General features: G+C 48.3%; 1 protein-coding gene across 4 annotated transcripts in view; it reads right to left on the bottom strand.

The window, feature by feature from the left end:
• Positions 1–1127: 1127 nt before the first annotated feature.
• PM20D1 (peptidase M20 domain containing 1) overlaps positions 1128–20569 on the bottom strand; it is a 34667-nt gene continuing 15225 nt past the window's right edge. For 3 of the 4 annotated variants that reach the window (XM_070474590.1, XM_070474592.1, XM_070474591.1), the window contains exons 4-16: positions 19830–19916; positions 18057–18289; positions 17714–17773; positions 17297–17383; positions 16062–16195; positions 15550–15669; positions 14693–14768; positions 14265–14326; positions 13942–14020; positions 11919–11990; positions 6146–6314; positions 3076–3175; positions 1128–1859 (exon numbers count right to left, since the gene is read on the bottom strand). In XM_070474590.1, the coding sequence (XP_070330691.1) occupies positions 1736–1859; positions 3076–3175; positions 6146–6314; positions 11919–11990; positions 13942–14020; positions 14265–14326; positions 14693–14768; positions 15550–15669; positions 16062–16195; positions 17297–17383; positions 17714–17773; positions 18057–18289; positions 19830–19916 (1403 nt within the window). In that variant the 3' untranslated portion in view covers positions 1128–1735. The remainder of the gene's footprint in view (positions 1860–3075; positions 3176–6145; positions 6315–11918; positions 11991–13941; positions 14021–14264; positions 14327–14692; positions 14769–15549; positions 15670–16061; positions 16196–17296; positions 17384–17713; positions 17774–18056; positions 18290–19829; positions 19917–20569) is intronic. The other variant, XM_020903043.2, reaches the window with a different exon arrangement.

Here is a 20569-nt window from a genome sequence, read left to right as displayed (position 1 = left end):
CTGCCAACGCAGGAGCCGCAGGAGACTCGGGTTTGATTCCTGAATCAGGAAGATCCCCTGGAGGAGGAAGAGCAACCAGGTCTTGCCTGGGAAATCCCAGGGACTGAGGAGCCTGGTGTGCTACAGTCCACGCGGTCCTGAAGACTCAGACACGACAGAGCGCAAATGACGATGAGTGAGACGGGTGTGCGAAAGTACTTTGCACAGCTCTGTGCATATGTGAAGAATCCTTTTTGTTCTTCAGCTCACCCTCTAACAAAGGCTAAATTAAGTACAGAAGTGGCCAAAAGAGGGAGGGCGAGGGAAGGAATGTGACTCTTGGGCGGGGGTGGCAGAGAACCTGAATAATCCCTGCTCCGTGTGTGAACCCTTTCCATTAGGCTCCAGCTCCTGAGGAGCAGCCCACACACACAGGCGGGTGGAGAGGGGCAGGGGATAGCGAGGAGGGAAAAGAAGCCACTGCCCCACTGCTGTTAAACCCCAGGAAGGCGAGGAGGGTCCTGTCTGGACAGGAGAAAAGAGGGAATGTCGTCTCTAGCCCCAACTCCGTCTGTGTGCCCCTCCGTGACCTTGACTCGCTCCCTTGTGACCCACAAAGCATAGCTCCCAGCCTTGAGCCAACAAGTACTGCCTTTCAGTGCCCCCCACCTGACAGCTACTGAGCAGATTCCAGTGTGCTCCGGCGTGGAATCCGCGGAACACAGACTGGAGTTTCGCAGTCCCCGAAGGGAGGGCAGCTGGCCCTTGCCCCACCCGTGGAGCACAGCCTCTGTAGGCAGTCCCCTCCCCACTTGCCCTCCACTTTTCCTCGATGAGTCTGAACCAGGACACGATGTTAGGGCCAGGGCCCTGCTGGTCCTGGGCTCCAGAGAGGCTGTCTTTCTCTTGGGAGCTCAGCCTGCAGGATGTGCCAGGGAAATGTTTAAGCAGATGAGTGCCCCCTGGGGTGGGACGGCAGCAGCAGGTGGCAGGAACAGGGCAGGGGAGGGAGCGAAACCCAGGGAGCCCTTGGGAGGAGCCCAAGGACAGAGGTCGTCTTCTCCAGGCCCCAACCTCAAGAACCAGGAGGTCTGCGGTTCCCCCAGAGCCTGCTGCCTCAGTTTCACCCCCCAGTGACCAGACGGTGCTGCACAGACCACTTTATTTGACCAGCTGTTGCTGTAATTATGGTAGTGACATAGTTTAAGTCCTGCTGCAGGTGTAGAATAAATGGGAGGGGAAGAGGTGAGAGGCAGGGGTAGGAGGGGAGAGATGAGGAGCCAGGTAACAATCCAAGAAGAGACAGGGGAAAAAAGGAAAGGAAGTTACGGCAAGAGCAAATTTATAAGCCGAGGAAAAGCCAGCCCAACAAGCGTGCCTTAAATTAAACACTTTTAAAAGGTAAAATCTGGTTGATATTTTTCAAATCTGTTTTTGCTCAGTTAGGTCTTAACAAGGAGCAGTGAATTCACCAGTGCAAGGCAGACAAGCCAGATACCTTCTATTTTAAGAGAGGGAAAAGAAGGCAATAGCTGACGGTGAACCGAGGAGCTGTCTGGAGGGAGGGAGAAGCCAGCTTCCTGATGGCCCTCCCCTTCTTCCTGGCCGTTTTTCACTGAGTTTAGGAGTGACCAAGGCAGGTGGGTGAGGTTATTATGACATGATTTTTGACCAAAAGTTTCATCAACACTGGCTTTCCCCCTTGGGTTAGTCCTGGTCCAGCATCAGGCATCCCTAATCCAGCTGGTCCCCAACCTCACAGTTCGTGCAGGTGAGAAACTGGCTCCATGTCTGTGTCACCATTCTGGATAAACTCGAAGATGAATTTCACCTGGGTCTCATAGGCTTGGACCGAGATTTTCTCGTTGATTCCATGGATGCTGAGGGAGAGAAATTTGGGGGGGGGGGGTGCGGAGGCCATTGCTTTAGTGCAAATGTTATTGCCGAGCACCCTACATCCCTTGAAGCCACTGGCCTTTGACCTTTCAGGGGCAGGAAGTGGGCAAGGGGGGAGCAGCCGTTTGGAAGCAGTGAGATTTCATGGGACAGGTTGGTCACTGCTCCAGGATCTAGGTCCATGGCAAAGTACAAGGAGAGCAGATGATAGTCCTGGGGAGTGCAGATCAGCTCCTGCTCTGGGATCCATTTAATGATTCCTCCTCTGAGGGGAAGTTATCTTTTAATTCTCTCTCCAAGGCTGGAGTCCCAGCTAGACTTATCCCGATGCCAGCCACCCCTCCCCACATTATCAGGGGCACAGGGGGGTAGAAAGGGCAACTGCCAGGCTGTGGGAGAGCCTATGGGGTTCTCTGCTTCACCTCGAACTTCACTGCCAGATCCGATGCCCACAGCCTGCCTCCACACAACAATACAACCGAGGCACATGTGTAACCTCAAAGATGACAGGATATAAAGAAGAGCTACCCCCACCTAAACTCATTAAAAAAAACCAGTGAACCCCCTCCCCATAAAATCTGTTCTTAAGTTCATATTCAAATATATATTCAAACAACTTGACTTTTGATGAGGAAATCAGAGCTGGTATGGTAAGGAGCAGAGAGGCAAATGGAAATCATGCCCCTATATCCCAGGACTAAAAATTTGCTGAAGAACCCACAAATCAGAAGTTCACACACAGTAGTTGAAACTGGTGAATAAGTTTCAGATTCCCAAGGTATGTTTTGAGAATTCAAAGCATGAATTCATCTTTGACCTCGAATGTGTCTGCAGTTCACTAAGTGGAAGTTGAGAATTCTGGAGTACCCACTTTCGGGGGAAATGAGATCCAGAGGGGAGCACTTCTTGCAAAGGAAGGAAGAGGTGGGACTCAAGGGTCCTAATTCTACCAGGTTCTTTCCAGTCATCTGATTATCTCCATTCCTGAAAAACAGTCACTGGTTCCCCCAAATTCTGGGGAGTGGCAAGACTCTGGCACTGAGAAAAGCTGGCCAGTTGGGCTCCACAGTATCTTTTAGTTCGTACAAATCCCAGGTTGCCCCCATTCTGTGGGCTGTCAGGAGAATGAAGCGGGAAAGGGACAGGTCAGATGTATCTCCTCTCTCCACCAAGCTGTCCAAACCTGTTCCACTCACTCACCTACTGAAGCCCTGTGGCTGTATGTAGAGGGGGTTGAACCGGTAGATGCTGGTGGTCAGATTCAGATAGTGTCTGCTGTCTGTGTTGCCAATACAAGTACCTAGAAAGGAAGAATCCAGAGAAATGGAGCTTTATGTAAGCAGCCAAGCCAAGGAAGTGGTGGCCCATAGGCTACCTGGAAAATTGGGACCCTTGAGTCACCACAGAAGATGCCTGGATCTTCCTTAGGAGACTGCAGCCATGGATTTTTGTCCTTTAGCCTACCCATTTTCAAAACTTTTCTAAGATACTATTTCAGCCAGAAACATGGAATCACCTCCCAAGGGCACTAGAGAGACATCCCTTACATGGTCCAAGGCTGAGTGCCCTCTCTCCATGATGACCACGGAGGCCAATGGCTTCATTTCATATGTGTGGCCAGGTTATCCTATCAGTAGAAATTTAGATACCCAGAAATCTAAGCACCGTTTCTTCACTGCCCAACCTTTCTTGTGTATCACTCATGTCAGAAACAAACGCTCTCTGGGGGACTTTTCCTGCTGCTGATGGCAATCCTCTTAAAGGAGAACATGCTGCGCCACTGTGCTCAGCTGTGTCCGACTCCTTGCGAGCCATGGCCTGTAGCCCACCAGGCTCCTCTCTCCATGGCGCTTCTCCAGGCAAGAATAAAAGTAGAACACAATTTCTGGTTATTCCTGTCTTCTGAAGGAGGACTCTATCTTCCCAGAGTCAAACTGCAGGTCTGGATAGTCCCAGGATACTCTCTAGTGTCCCACTCTCCTGAAGGTAGTAGGTCATCCATCCCCATCCCCCCTGTCCTCTCCCAGCTGGGGCTGGGATTCCTTTCCATTATGAATGATCTTTGAAAAAAGACTCCCTAGATTATCAGTTAAAGTGTGGTGGGATGAATTTGAGATGGTAATTTGTGTTTTATTTTGATTGAGTCAGTGCTTTTATTCTAGAAATGCATCCCACTTTTAAGTACTTTCAGGCAGAACAGATTTATCATGAAGCTATTAAGCTTATGCATAAAGATCCCACAAGTACAGGTGTGCTTTTTGAGTTCACGACAGGGTCATAGCTCTGTGTTCATGTAGTTGGATAGGTATTTTTAATAATTTAAAAGTGACAGAAAAATTCAAAAATACAATTGGCTATTGTTTTATAGCAAACTTGGGATGATGTGTTGCATGTACTTTTTTTTGAGTATCCTTTTTAAAATTGAAGTATAGCTGATTTACAGTGTTGTGTTAGTTTCAGGCGGACAGCAAAGTGACCTAGCTATCCATGTTCAGACATACCTGTCTTCTTCAGATTCTTTTCCATCATAGGTTATACAAGACACTGAATGTAGTTCCCTGAGCTACACAGTAGGTCCTCACTGTTTATACACTTACTATATAATAGTGTGTATCTGTTGATCCCAAGCTCCCTATTTATCCTCTCCAACACTTTTTCCATTTGATAATCACAAGTTTGTGTTCCATGTCTTTGAGTCTATTTCTGTTCTGCAAGTGAGTTCATTTATATCATTGTCCTAGATGTCACACGAGTGATACCATATGATATTTGCCGTTCTCTGTCTGATTTGCTTCACTTAGTATGACAGCCTCTAGGTCCATTGTTCTACTTTCCACTCCTGGTTGCAGATGGGTCCCTTCACAATTCCTGGCTTTGGAGATTTCTGCCAGTTGAAGTCTGCCTATCTTTATTCTGTAAAAGCCTAACTGTGTTGATGAGATTATTGCAGGTTCCCCACAAGGGAGAGGGAAAGGCAGAGAGTCTTTGAGGCCAAGAGAGGAGAACCTGGGAGTATGAAAGCCAGGGTTCCTAGATGGTAGGGACCCAGGTCCTGCTCTGCGGTAGGAGTCCAAGGAGGTAGAAAATCTCAGAGGGTATGTTCAGGGGGAGATCTTGGGTCTGGATATCTCACCCCCCTGACAGGTCAAGGAATCAGAGGAAGCCTGCAACCTGAAGTGACCTTGTGGGCAGGATAATGGATGTCTCAGTGGCAAACACAAGGACTGATGACCACAGAATAAGGGATCCTGATGCTATGTTATTGCATAAGACCCTGAAGCCTGACTCAAGGTGGGGGTGGTGGAGTTGCTTGGAGGCTTCAATAATGCCTGAGGTTGAATTTCTGAGAAGTGGGTCAGATTTAAGTTGATTAAAAACTAAGACTGCTTCCCCCCCGCCCAATACCTGAGGAGTTTATGGTTGTAGAATTTCACTATAATATCTTTAAGGTCCATGCCTAACAGGTCCTAAGAATTAGCTTAGAAAAATGAGAGGTTCCATGATTGAAGGTAGATAAAAGCAAAGTGAACACAAGTCTTCACATTAGAGCATCTCTTCCTCACATCACAGACCAGAGATTCTCAAACTGTGGTCAGCCATCAGCTGGTGTCAGAATTCCCTGGGATATTTATTAAAAAGGCAGATTCCAGGGTCCTCTCCAGAGTTAATATACCTGAATCTTTGGAAGTGGGTCCAGGTAATCTGCATTTTAATAAGCTCCCTAGGTGATCCTCTTGTCCTCTTAAATTTGAGAACCACTATCTATACAGCATAGATTTGGAAGGCATGCTGGAAGACTGGAGAACGGGCATAGAGGCACTGCTACTGGGAGGGTGAAGGGGGTTAATTCCAATGGGACAGCCAGGAGAAGTTCCTGGGCGGCAAATTCTGAGCTCTGTTGCTGAGCTGCTATCCTAGAATGGGTCAGAACCAGACTGCATGGGTGGAACCCAACCCCCTCTGTGGCTCCTCCAGAGGAAGGGGAATCTGAGCCGATCCTCTCCTCTAGGCCAGAGTGGCTGGCCTAGGTTAAGCAAGGACCCAGGCTTGGCTGACCTAATTTATTGTTTCTGATCCTTTCCTGTTTGCTTTCTCACTTCCACTTGGAGGGGAAAATACATTTCCAGTCCCATCAGGAGAGGAAGCAGCCAGCTGTTTCCAGGCTGAACAGCTGGGATGGGGGTGAGGCAGTGGATATCAGATAGGCTACAGTTCCAGCACTGCCCCCCTGCCCCCAAACTCTGGCAGCCACAGTTGATGAAGTCATTACCTGGGGCAACAATGTTGACTTCCGGGAAGACAGATTGTATGGTCTGGCGGAGCAGCTGGTAACCCAAGGCCTGATCATCAGAGGGGCTGACAGGCAGGGGGTCAAAGGCATCCAACACGTGGAACTGGACCCGGTCATCAGCCACAATGTCCTTGGCTAGTTTTAGGACCTTGAGAGAGGAAATAAAGACAGTTTGATTTCTTATTGGTCTGCTATTCAAGTACTGTATGAATTTATACAGTCCTGATTTCTCTCCAGCAAGGCAGAGCCTTTACAGAAGAGACTCACTGTAGCTCTGAGACCTCAATTTCAGCCTACTGGTTGTTGGAGATAGAAGGGCTGTTCTTCCTGGAAATCTGCAGCGTGGTAGATTTATGTTAGATGTTTGGGAGGCTTGCCTTATAGCTGTGAGGTAGGGAACTGGAAAATCAGGATATTGGGTCATTTCCCTTAGGCTGAGAACCTAAGGCTAGGTGAAAATGTACAAGAGACAGCAGAGTGGAAATCTCAACCATCTCAAGGCAGGGGGGTAGATGTAATGACCTCACTTCAGCCTGGGAGAGTCTCAGACAGGTGGTGACAGTTCATACACTTTCTTCCTTCTCTCTGGGTATCCCTGCTTCCTGTTTGTAGCCATCTGCACTGGGGCCAGGAAGATGAGCTCAACAGACAAAAAGTTAGAAGCTGGGGGCTAGTATTCAAGTTTTCTCTCTGAGCCTCCTTTCCTCAGGAAGGAACATGAGGAAGCTTCTAGAAATTTCAGTCTGAAGTGACTAAAGCTGAATTCAGCAAAAGTCCTGGTCCCAGGCAGGATGTAGACCAGACCCTGAGGATCAGATCACATGAAGCTGTGTGGGAATGGATGAGGATGCTGACCGTCTGGGCTGGCTGACCACAAACCCACCCAGCCCTCTAGGGAAAGCTCCAGCACCGGTCTCAAGTTTTTGCAGGCACTTGCTTTAGGATGGTCTCTGCCCTAGAAAGGGGAATGTCTGTCTCATAACTGGGGGGCATTATCTTGAGAGGACCTCTTTTAGGTCAGTGTCAGGTCTGGAAAGGAAATGAGGGTTCCTTCTTCTGACTTAGAAACCATCATTTGAGGCAAAGCCAATTCTGTGCTGTTGGACTGAGGGGAGTGGCAACTCACTTGTCAGAGCTTATTTTCACTCCAGCACAGATGTCTCAAATACTCTGATACAAGAATTAATATATCATCTGGATATGTTCTTGACCCACTGGAAGGCTCCTAAAGTTATCCCCAGAAGTGTCTGCTGTGCCCTGCCCCACATTACTTAAAGATTCCTGCCTCCAGACACTGAAGAAGGCACACAGATTGGACCTCAGTGAGCAGGTGGCTCAGCGGTAAAGGGTCTGCCTGGCAATGCAGGAGGCACGCGTTCGATTCCTGGGTGGGGAAGGTGCCCTGGAGGAGGAAATGGCAACCCACTCCAGTACTCTTGTCTGGAGAATCCCATGGACAGAGGAGTCTGGCAGGCTGCAGGCCATGGGGTCGCAGAGAGTGGGACACGACTGAGCCCACACGCCTGCAGTGAGCACCACAGAGCCCAGGTTTGCCACCAGCCGCCAGGCTAGGTCCTGACCCAAAGGCCGCATTTCTTTACGCCTAGAACGAAGACTATAAAAGGTGCGCAATGAATGTTGCACATATACATTTTAAAAGACGTGTGATGATAATAATAAAAAAAATAACAGGAGTTGTCTCATTAAGGAATTTGCCCAAGCTTTATAGAGTTAGTACTGCTGGGCTGGGTATCTGACTTCACAAGGATGGTGCTTCACTGTTTCCAAAGTACCTACAGGTTGAAATGGCATTGAGTAGAGCCAGAAAGAGGGTGGTGTTCATTTAAGATGGATTTCTTAGTGGTATGGATTTTGAGCCAGAATTTGAAGGAAGGATATCAGAATGATGGAGAAGAGGCAAGAGACAGGCTGAGCAGGGAAGGGGCATGCACACTCAGCTCTGGGCCTCGGGGAGCTACTCACAGCTGTGTGACACTCCTCAGCCTCTGTGTCTCCGCCTGCTCATCTGTTAACAGAAGCATGATGGGAGCACCTACCTGCTGAGGTGGTTGTTACCGTGACTGGACGTGTGTAATATGCTTAGGGGGGCTCCTGGCACTCAATGTATGTTAGCTGGTATTTGCCTGTTTAGAAGGGCAGTAATCAGAGGCACTAGGATGGGACTAAGAGGAGGGATTCATCAACGGTAATGGGGACCTCAAAGGTAAGAGCACATTGATTCCTCACCTCTCTGAGCCCCTACAGTCCTTATTTCCACATTATGTTGTTCTCTACTTTAGGCAAAGCTGTATTTTCTTCTTGAGTGAATAAGTTCGAAGGCAAGGACAATGGGGACCTAAAGACTTAAGTCTTTAGAGTTAGCAAGACCAGCTTCCACCCTACTGTAAGACTGGTCATCAAAACCACCATGACAGGCTGTCACTGGCTTGTGCTCCAATATTTCCAGTGGCAGATAGCTCACCATCATGTGTTTTAATCCATTTCATCTTTGAATAACTCTGTGATGAGCATCTTCTTAATAATGAACTGAGGGACGGCTTCCTGTAGCATCTAACCTACTCATACCTCTTTTTATTTATTTTTGAAATATTCCACAGAATCCACAGGATAATGTGTCATTCGTGCCAGAGCCATCAGCACCTCCGTTGAGCCATTTCACCTCTGTTGAGAACAGAGGCCTGTGCTTTTGCTGCCTGAATGCTGTTCCCAGGGTTTTGCTCCCGCCCGGCTTTCAGTGTGAATGCCTCATGAGAGAGGACTGTGTGTGTGCTTAGTCATTAGTCATGTACGACTCTTTGCGCGACCCCGTGGACTGGAGCCTGCCAGGCTCCTCTGTTCATGGAATTTTTGAGGCAAGAATACTGGGGTGGGTTGCCATTTTCCTCCTCCCGGGGATCTTCCCCACCCAGGAACTGAAGCTGCCTCTCCTGTATTGCAGGCAGATTCTTAACCTGCTGAGCCACTGGGAAAACCCAGAAAAGAGAGGACTGACCATGGATACGAAGCTGTTCACCGCCCCAACCCCACTTCACAACCATTCTGTGACACATTGTCCTATGATTTCCTTTATGGTGCCTACTGCTTCCACCTGTTCATATATTTGATTCCTTACACCCACTAGCAGGTAAACATCTTTAGAATGGGAATCTTGGCCTGTTCACCATTTTCCCAAGTGCTTGGAAGAATGTCTAGCCCACAGGAGCCACTGAATAAACACTTGGTGAATGAATAAATGAAGGAAGACAGGAATTTTCTGTAAAACACTCTAGATAGGTAGACATCCAGCCTCTGAGAAGCTCACTATCATGCGAGGTGCTATACTCCAAAACTCTGCCTTAAGTGGGAGCTCCCAGAAACATCTCCCAGGGGCCTTATTTCTGCCCTTTGAGGGCCGCACAGAGCAAACCTTCCTTTCCATGCGGCAGCCTGTTAGGTTTCTGAAGGCTCTGTTCCTCACCGATGGGGCCAGAGACCTAGCTCTTGGGTTGGTCAGAAAGTTCACTCAGATTTTTCTTGTAAAAACTTACTGGTGAGACCAGGTAAAGATGGATGAAGAGGGCACAGGGAGCCATTTAGAACTGGGGCACGAGGAAGAGGCGTGACCAGGACGAAGAGGTGCTGTGTGCTTCTGGGATGACGGGGGCTTTCCATTCCCCACTGAGGCAGGGGAGCAGGGCGGGCCTAGGGAGCCCAGAGAGCTCATTGACCGGTGGGGGAGGAAGGCACTGCAGCAGGGGACTGGAGAGGAGGGCAGAGCGCCAGAACCTGGGGAGATGGAAGTCCCAGCTGGTGGAAAACAGCCCTCGGAAAGGGCATGGAGCTGGAATGGGGCTGGAAAAAAACTGGTGGAAAGCAGCTCAGTGAGGGAATTCAGTGATTTCCTGGCCCCACGAGCCCCCAGGGAGAGGACAGAGGTTGGCACTGGATGAAAAGCAGCAGAGCCCAGGGCTTACGCTGTCCCAGCTCCCTGCCAATGCTGGGTGACTCTGGGCAGGCTGCCAGCTTGTGCCCCCAGCCCCTGCAATGCGGGCCTGCCCCCAGCCTGTGTGAGGACACACGACGGCCTCCATGGGGAAGGCCCCAGGGAGAAAGGACCACAGAAATCGAAGTGCGGCTGACCCTTGATGATCCGCCAGGAAGAGCACCAGGAAACACCACCCGCCCCTTATCTTGCTTACTCCTGGAGTATAATACTCATCTCATAGTCGTCAGGTTGGTTTTTTTTTTTTATCATTTTCAGAAGGACCAGATTTTCCTTCTGAATTCTTTTTAGCTCAACCTGATGTTTAAATAAGCTGGTCTTTCTTAGAGATGTCAAATGTTCTGTGTATTTCTTTTCACCCTTTAGCTTCCAGCTCAGATATCACGTAGGGAAGTCTTGCCTGACCCGTGGACAGATTCTCATTCCTTCTTAAATTCTTCGATAGCAGCAGCCCCCTTTCCTCATAGCACTCATCATGGTTTGCAATTACACATTCATTTTCCTAACTTTTAAACTGATGTTCACAGCAGAACATCACAAGTCTGTCTGTAACCTCTTCTCTCCAAGGGGGTCACACACCCTTCCCATGGGATTTTATTGGCTCTAGAGGTTTCAATTAATAATACTCCAGCCTCTGTCTCTATTATCTCTTCAGATCTAAGGTATTTGTAATCGTCTATTAATATATTAGAAGCCTCTCAAATTTCTAAACCATTATATTTCTCTGATAACTTGCTTTCTTCTTGAATTCCCAATCTTGGTTAAAGGCATCAGCACCTGGCCAACTAATATCACACACTGCATCCTGAAGAATGCACCTCTCACACCTCTGGAGGGTACCTACTCTACCCCATGACCATAGCCTCAGTTAGACCTCCATACCCACTGCCTGAGATGTTGTAACAATTTAATTATTTCTTCTTACTTCAAGGCTTCCTCAGGATCGCCACTAGCACTGTCTCCCTAAAAGAGAGTCTGAGTCTATCACAGCCCGGTTTGAAGACCTCTGACATTTGCCCACAGATTAGAGCCCAAACTCCTTGGCATGGCACTCAGAGCCTAGACCCCCAAACTATCAATACAACTCCATTTTCATCTTCCATCACTTTTCCCCAAATTATCCTACTCTTTAGATTTCATTTTCCCTGTACCCTGAATGTCTTACTTTTAGCCAAATCCTATTTGTCCTTTAAGTCCTTTTCTAGTGGTTGGAAAAGACTTTCTTGATTCTTAGAGGTAGCATCAGCCCCTTATTTTGCTCAGATTCTATGGTAATTTGTTCATCCCTAATTGTTATAATCCTAGTATGGTGTGAGGCTGAAAGCGCAGACTCTGGAACTAGTCCTGGCTGTATAATGCTGGGCATGCTACTTACCTGCTGCGTGGCTCTGTGCCTCCATTTTCCCTGTTAGATGAGGAGGACACACTCCCTGCTTCACATAGTGGTTGGGGGGTTAAATGGGTGTATACAGTATGTAACCCTGAGAACAGCGCCACGAGCGCAGCAAGCCCGCTATCTGGGCTGCTGCTCTGATCATGATTATCATCATTCATCTCCCACCCCAAGACTCCACGCTCCCTAAAGCCAGGGATCTCCTATCCCAGCCAAGCACCTGGCACGTAGGAAGCCTTTGAAAAATCATTGAACAAATGAGCCCCTGGGCCAGCCCTGGAACTGCAGCTCCACCCAGCCCTGCCGGACACACTTCAGCGGGGCTGACCCGGTCGTCGGGAACACGTGGCACGCACCTCCTGAACAGTCTGTGCGGGGTGAATTCGGAAGTTGATGATGGCCTCGGCCACAGGGGGGATGACGTTCACCTGGAGAGAGAACCACAAACCTTGGCCTGAGCTGACCTCTAGTCCCCCACACCTGGCCCCCACCCAGGAAGAGCTGACTGCCACCAGCAGAGGGAGAGGAAGCTGCTTTGACTCAAAAACTCAAGGTTTAATATTTCTAGTCAGCCACTGTCTTCTCTGGGCCCTTGACGTGTGGTTATATTCAGTGCTAGAGGTGTGTCTCTGCTTCAGGCCAGACCTTCATGTTTCTTGGTCCTGGAGGGGTCACAGCTGCTCAGAGCAAGACTGCTTTCTCTGGGACGCCAGGACACCTCTATTTTGGCCTGTACAAGGCTGCTAGTGGTCTTTGGTGAGCGCTCTTTCCCAGGATGCCTAGGACAGTTCTGCAGTGGTCAGTGTTGGTTCTTACTCAGGAGGGGCACCCCAGAGCCTCTGAGGCCCCATTAAGGCCCCAAGGGGGACAGTCACTATAACTGATGGTGGTAGTGATCTTCCATATCCTACTGTGAAATTTGTTCTCTGTCTGATGAGGAAAAACTAAACAGAACTAATCTAATTAGGACTAATTAGAAAAGAGGGTTAAGGCTATGGAGGGAATTTTTCCCCAGAGCCCATGGGAGAGGAGATTCCCTAATTGTGTATCTTTCTTTGAACTGCTATGGTGCAAAAAAGCACCAGACTAGGGCCAGGAGAACTGCACTGATACAAACTGGCTGTGTGATTTTCAGATATGACAACCTCTTTGTGTCTCTGTCTTTCAGCTGGCTCCTCCTCTGTTAGGAGTACCAAATGGAAAAACAAATGTGAAAGTATTCTGGACAGATAAAAACACCATTCAAATGCAAGGACATAGTACACAGTACTATTATTTTGGTGAATTCTCTAGGCAGCTGGTGAAAACAGCTCAGGTCTGGCTGACATGCCAAACACACCGGCCAGTTACAGCAGAAATGAATTCTGAGACACCATTCACTTATTCTCAAGCTGGTCTGCACAATAGCAGAGAGCCACAAGGCCACACTGGGTGGATGATCCTCCTTGAAGTTTTGCTGGTGGCACTGGTAGAAACTGGAGCAGTCTAACTCCTTTCAAGATTTCAGAAAGCCTCAGCCCCGGTGAGCTAGTGTGGCTAGTTCAAACAGAAAAGCTCCTTGGTGGCTGGTCCAACTGAAAGTAGACCGATTTGCTGAAAAGGGGTCCTTGGAAAAAACTTTATCAAAGTATTGGTTCACCTGAAACTTACTTCTATAAAAGTAAATCTTGGGAATTCCCTGGTGGTCCAGTGGTTAGGAGTCTGCACTCTCACTGCCAAGGGCCAGGGTTCAATCCCTGCTCAGGGAACTAGGATCCCACAAGCCAAAAAAGTAAATCTCATGTAGAATTTATATTTTTGAAGGCCATTCAAAATTTACTGTATTTTGGAGAATGACAATGTATGTATTTTAAGGCTGTATACATCATAAATATTATAGATTTTTAAACTAGTAGGTGAGTTTCTCTCATTCAACTCAGGGAAAACATATTAATCATTCAGTAAATTTGTGAGGTGAATAAATCTTTCAAAACATGAGGAAGAATAACAAAAACGTGGTAAAGAGGTTGGGAATCTTTAGCCTACATGACCAAAATGCTAGATGAATATATTACATGTTAAATGAGTATAAGTCACAAGAATTAACTCCCAAATAATACCTCTTCACATCAGTGTAATGGTTATGTTTTTGAAGGGGTACAGTCCCAAAGAACCTGAGGGGGGCCCCTGAAACACACATACATGAAACTTGGCCAAACTTCAAGGAGTTTGTAGATGTCAGCTAGAACCCTTGCTCCTGAGGTTAACCCATCTGATGACATAAGACAGTTGAGCACTGAGCCTTCCTACTATCCACACTGTAGCCAGAGAAGGAAGGAGAAGCCAAGAAGACAAAGCCAAGGGATGCAGGGGTGTGTGGGAGGAGTCGGGTGGGGTTACCTTGACCCCGGCATTGAACATGGTGAGCGCCGTGGTGGTCCTGACCAGCGAATTGGTTATGTAATTCCTCTCCATCAACCTAAGGCAGAAAGACTAAGGTCACTGGAAGGGTCACTGTCCATTGGAAAGAGAGGGTTGTAGGATACCCCCTTTCCTGAACCTTGGAGATCTTTAAGACTAGGAGGGGTGTCTTCTGGACCAGTTAGATGTAGCGTCTGGTGGCTGAGGGATGGTTAGTCAGGCCCGGTTAAGCCACAGAGAGGAGACGGGGAAGTGGGTAGGTTTGGAGTGGGGATGTGAGGAATGGGAAGATAAAACATTACCTGCTTACAAGGGGCCGAAATAGCCACAGGTTGTTCAAGACTATATTGGTAGGGAAGGGAAACTGAAAGGGAAAGCAACAGGTCAGAGGATTTCAGAGGGGTCAGCATAACAGGGTCACTGTTCTGGGATCTGGGCCTGTCCTTACTTTAGACCCGGCTCGAGGGCCCGTGGCAGCAGCCTCAAGGGTGAGTGGGAGCCACCTCTGTCAGAGTGGCTGGTGATGGGTCTCAGGTTCTCAGCCTGAGCACTGACAGCCCCAATCAACAAGCTGGGTCCCTGTGTTTTGGCCCAGGCAGCAGCTGGAAGTAGGTGAGAACGGGCAGAGCATTGGCCAGCAGCAGGGCCCCTTTATTACGCTAAAGACAGCTTCTCCAGCAGTCTTTCTGCCCCTCCCACCGCTGACCAGCGTCTGGGTGCCTCCTCACACCTCATCTGCCAGTTGTTCCAGTGCTGTCCTCAACGGCCCACCTCCAAACATGTTCGGCATTGGTGTCTGCTCCAGTCTGGAAGAGAAAGGGAGCTCAAGACTCACCCAATGCAGTCCAAGAGCAGCAGTCCAAGGAGACGATGGGAGACAGGGCATTTCCACAGGCCTGGCCAGGAGGTCTCCTGCTCACTCCCCCATCATCTCCACCGTTCCAGATCTCCGAGCACGAGTGGGACTACTTCTACTCCACTCACAGGAGCTGTCCCCAAATACCAAGTCCGAGATAGGGCACCCCAGTCTCACTGCACCTACCACACTGTAGCAAAGTTTTCAGCCTCTTCCACTAACTGTTGGGTTCCTGGAGGAAACGGCACCACTGCATGCCCATTACTAGACACAAAGTCTTGGACATGGTAGATAGTTAAATATTTAGCTGAAAGAATATAGCTTTTCTTCCTACTCTGCAAGAAAACCAGCCAGAGCTAAGCTCTGCTGTTACAAACCCTGCTGTCCTCATCCACAGACAGCAGCCTTTGTTTATCTTGAAGTCGTCTTGCCAGGGCAAGTGGAGAATTTAGACAGCTCTTTTCCAGCTTGTGATCTATAATTTCAAGCCTGGACTTTGGACTATTCCAGCTGCCTAACCTAGCTTTCGTCTGCTGGCCCTTGCTTGCCATACGGACGGGTCCATTTCTGACCTGCCTGGGAACTGCGAGCTCTGTCCTCCCTGTAGCCGTCGTCATGGCTTCTCAGCCCTGCATCAGGACAGGAAGCTTAGCCTCCTCAACTCAAAGTGGGAAAGTGCCAGGTCTTCTAGCCAGAGTCTGGTAGGGGTGGCAGGCCCAGGAGTGGCTCACCGGCTGACCGCGGCAGCGAGAATGCCTATGCTTGTTTCCTTTGGAGGAGCTGAAGAGTGGCCTGGAGTCATGTTGACTTGCAGCATGAGGTTAATTGCTCCCTTCTCGGAAACTGAAACCCTGTAAAAGAGGATCAGAGAAGGCCCTCCTGACTTCCTCCCACCCCGAATGACCCCCAGGCCCATCTGTGCAGTGGTCTGGTAAGCCAAGAGGTCTGTTTCATGCTGCTTAAAGATTTTTACTTTAGAAGAGATAGGGAAAGGAGAGCTCAGACTTGGTCAAAGCTCGTGGTGATTAAAGCAAGTGCATGCCTGTGTATATGGCGGTTGTGTCCAATGCTTTGTGACTGCATTGACTGTAGCCCACTAGGCTCCTCTGTCCATGGGATTTTCCAGGCAAGAATCCTGGAGTGGGTTGATTAAAGCAAGAGGAGTAGGCTTATCGATAACCAGACCGAGGTCAGCTCCCATGTGAGAACCTCTTCTGAGGTGGGGCTGGGGTGCTATACTCACATGGCAAAGGGCTTCTTGAGGTTGGGAAAGAAACCATCCAAGATGAAGCTCCCCTCATCCACTAGGAAGGCGAGCTGGACACCCCTTGCCTGGAGCAGGGCTGAGATCTTCTGCGCCCCATTTATCCCTGACACCTGCAGATATTGAACCCAGAGCCACAGTCCTCCTCAGTCAGATCACCAGAGACAGCTCACAGAGACCCATTCAGCACAGCTGGGTGCTCCAGAGCCTTCCCATCCAGGCTCCTTCATGAGGGACAGGGCCCTCAACAATCCTGCTTCACAGAATCCGGAATGTCAGAGCCAGAAGGGCCCAACCCCCTCATTTCTCAAACAAAGAAACCAGGACCCAGAGTGTGAAGTGATTTGCCCTCATTGGAAATAAAGCACATTCATCGATCTGCCTGCTATCTCTCTTCCCATCACACTGGTGATTCTCTGATGGACGATGTGCCTGCTGCAGGTGTTACCAGGGGGTTCGTTAAACATTCAGATCTGTGCATCACACCGAGTGAAGGAAGCCACTCTGAAAAGGCCACAGTCTGCAGAGTTCCAACCATATAACGTTCTAGACAAGACAAAGTTATGGAGACAGTCAGAAGGTCAGTGGTTGCCAGGCTTTGGGGAAGGAGAGAGGGATGAATGGGCAGAACACAGAGGTTTCTTAAAGCAGTGAAAATATCCTGTATGATACCATAATGATACACCATTATAATGTACAACACCAAGAGTGAACCCTAATGTAAACGTTTGCTTTGGGTGACTATGATGTGTCCGTGTAGGTTCATCAGTTGTCACAAATGTATGACTCTGGTAGGGGACGTCGATATTGGGTAAGGCTGTGCATGTGTGTGGGTTGGAGAAGAAAGGAAATCTCTGTATCTTCTCATTTTTGCCGTGAACCTAAAACTGCTCTTAAAAAGAAAAACAAACAAACAAACAAAAACCCATCGGATCTATGGCACAGAGCCCAGGCATCTACATTTTGGTCAAAGTCCTTACATATTTCTGATGACATATGCACAGTGTGTGTGTACTCAGTCATGTCCAACTCTTTGCAACCCACTGGACTATGTCCCACCAGGCTCCTCTGTCCACGGAATTTTCCAGGCAAGAAGACATATTCACAGAGAAGTTGGCAAATTGTGCATCCAGGGAGCAAACCAGACCACAGTGAAGCATACTCCCTCCCCCAGGAGGGGACCCAGAGATAGGTTTAGGATGAAGGCATTCTACCTCCTCATCATGGCCCAGAGCAATGAAGAAAGATCTTCGGGGGATGTAGCCTCTGATCAGCAGAAGCTCCAAGGCCTGCAGGATTGCCTGGGGGACAGAAGGACAATGGGAGAAGAGAAAGGCTTATTATCTAAGTGGTGGTACCAAAGCAACAGAGATATTCAGCAGCTGGCAACAGGGCTAGGCTGTGATGGATTCCTTATAGAGAGAACACATTAAAATGGCCCCAGGGGATGGAATGGAGGGAAGCAGTGGGTGTATGCATGGTCAATCACTCGGTTGTGTCTGGCTCTTTGTGACCCCACAGACTGTAGCCCACCAGGCTCCTCTGTCAGTGGGGTTTTCCCAGCAAGAATACTAGAGTGGGTTGCCATTTCCTCTTTCAGGGGATCTTCCCCACCCAGGGATTGAACCTACAACTCCTGCATCTCCTGCATTGATAGTTGGATTCTTTACCACTGAGCCACCTGGGAATCCCTGTAGGGAAACAGAGCTCACATAAAACCATCCCCACCTGGAAAAAGCATAAAACTTATCAATGTCAGAGCTGAAAGGGTACCTGGGATCATCTACTCTGATCCATATTTCACAGTCGAGAAGTCAGGACCCAGAGCAGTGACCAGCTGATGACTGGAAGTCAGATCTCCCAGAACCAAGGTTTTCTCCACCAGAACCTCCCACCTCCCAGGGATTAGCAGAGCACCCCCACCCTGGATTGATCTTTAGGACTCTAAGGCAGAGGGAACATAGCATTCCAGACCATAAGAGAGTTCTTGTTGTCCAGTGTGCCTCGACCATAGATGAAGCCATCACGCTCCAACCCAGAGAAGGGGGGCACGTCCCAGCCTCTGTCCGGGGCAGGCACCACGTCAATGTGAGCGAGGAGCATGTAGGGCTGCATGCTGGGGTCTGAGCCTTTGACAGTGAACAGGTGGCTGTAATTTCCTATGACCTCATGCCGGATAAAGCTGGTATGGAACACAGTAGGAAAGACTAGAAGCAAAGAGATGCAAAGCAATGAGAGAAAGCCAGATTCAACAGTTGCCTTTGGTTTTCCTACTAATTGATTCTCCCTGCCCTTTTCCTCCCCTTTAAAACAGGCAGCCTCCTTTAGGAAGCCCTCTGGAACAAAGCTAGTCTGATTCCTGGTTCACTCAATCTCTGAAATATCTCTTGCTCATATTATATTGTGCTATTACTGTGTAATAACAAGCATATCAAGACTGCATCGTTAATGACAGATAAGAGCTCAAGATCTGGACTGACCTGACCTCTAATGCTGTCATAAATACAAGTTACAGAGTGATGCAGACTAGGATTACATTAAATTTTAAATATAATAGGCCCCAGTATCCAAATTATTTGGAACCAAACATGACCTTTACCTGTGTATATTAAAAAATCAGAGATATTTTTCCTTTGCAAAACAATATTCTTAATGTTTGTGTTATACAGAGATAAAAGCTGATCCTGTTGAGCACATGACCATACTTCTGTGTTCAAGTGTTCTCAGGGTCAACTATGCTAGTTACAGATAGGTAATAACACAGGCGGCTTTAGATACATGGGAGGAAGACCTTTGATCTCTCTTTGTGCTGTGTTCGAAGAATCCACACATGCCTCTGTGGATAACTGAACACAAGCAAGCAGTCAAACAAACAAAAAACTGAAGAATACATTTCTTTTTTCTTGTCAGCCTGCTTATCTAGTCTACTATTGCTGAACATTTCTTTCCCAATTTTTATTTCCTATTTGGTGAAGACTTTCAGCCTGGCCCCTGGGGATTGATCCCAGATTCCCCACCCCCCGTCCCAGAGTGCTAGAGAAGGGACTGCTGGCTGTGCTGTGCCAGCCTCTCCCACTCCTGATGACTTGAGAGGGGGCCATTTTTTATTTGATTTAGTAAAGTGGCCTCACTACTCTGCATGAGCTTTTTTTATAGGGAGGGGGAGCTCCAAGTCTCCTTTTCCCCCGTGACCCATCCTTCTTTAGCTCATGGGCAGTAGGGTGAGAAGAGAGCAATTATGTGATAGTTTAAAGTTTTTGACTGCCTAGCAGCTCAGACACGTGTTAGTAATGAATCTGGAGCAAGGCCTGGGTAGGTGGAGTGTGCCTGTGTGTGGGCTGTAGGTGTGTGTATGGAGGTAGGGAGGGGAGGAGCCTGTGGTGCAGTTCTGGAAACTTGCAAATGAAGAAGGAATTCCCAGTCCTATCTTTTTATTTTATTGACTTTTATTTTATTTATTTTATTTTATTGACATTAAAGGGCAAAAATTGACAGAGTTCAAACTCCAACCCAATGGCTATGTGCCTTGGTTCTTCAAAGGGTAAATCTAGTCTCTACTCTGTGTCTGCTCTAACTCCTGAACCCTCCCTTTTATCCCTCCCCCCTGTATACAAACATGTCCAGAGAGGCCCAAGCACATTAGGCTGCCCTCTAGTCAATCACAAGATAAACTTCTTTATCACCTTGTAAAAGCACTGTGTCTCCAGTGCTACCTCTCCTGCCCCTTTCCCACGGTTTGTGGCTGACCTTTACGAATGTATTCTCCAAACTCAGCCAGGGCTGTTGTGTTGAGCTCCTTGGGGGTGAAAGACACTGTTGGAATCTGGATGGCACCTGTTGGAGTCAGAGATGGAAGATGATAACAACCACTGATTTTTCCACAGCCCTGTGTACATAAAAAGTTCTCTTGCACTCATTATCTTATTGTGGAGGGCAAAACAATCATTCCAGGTAGGCATTGTTGGTTTTCCTGATTCAAAGGTGAGGAAAAAGTTTAGAAGCATTAGGTGAGCTGCTCAAGATTGTCCAGAAACAAGCAGTAGGATTGGGATTTAAACTCAAGTCCTTTGTTTAGGCTAATATGGTTCTTAAAGGAAGATAAAGTCCAAAACGGGATGGAGTTGAGGAGGTCAGACAGGAGTAAATTTTGTACCCTGATCTTAAGTGGGAAGCTGCTATAAATTTCCACTAAGGCCTCACTCTGCCTCTGAAACCACCAACCCTTTGATGACCCTGAGGAGCCCACTGTCCTGGGTCCCTTTGCGAACAAAGCTTTGTATCTTTTTGTGTACAGTGAGTGTGTGAAAGTCACTCAGTCGTGTCTGACTCTTTGTGATCCCATGGACTATATAGACCATGGAATTCTCCAGTCCAGAATACTGGAGTGGGTAGCCCTTCCCTTCTCCAGGAGATCTTCCCAACCCAGGGATCAAACCCAGGTCTCCTGCATTGCAGGCAGATTCTTTACCAGCTTAGCCACAAGGGAA

The sequence above is a fragment of the Odocoileus virginianus genome, chromosome 11 (genome assembly GCF_023699985.2).
Source record: "Odocoileus virginianus isolate 20LAN1187 ecotype Illinois chromosome 11, Ovbor_1.2, whole genome shotgun sequence".
In the NCBI taxonomy this organism is placed as follows: Eukaryota; Metazoa; Chordata; class Mammalia; order Artiodactyla; family Cervidae; genus Odocoileus; species Odocoileus virginianus.
The sequence above is the reverse complement of the archived record's forward strand: the minus strand, read 5'-3'. Positions and strand labels throughout refer to the sequence as shown.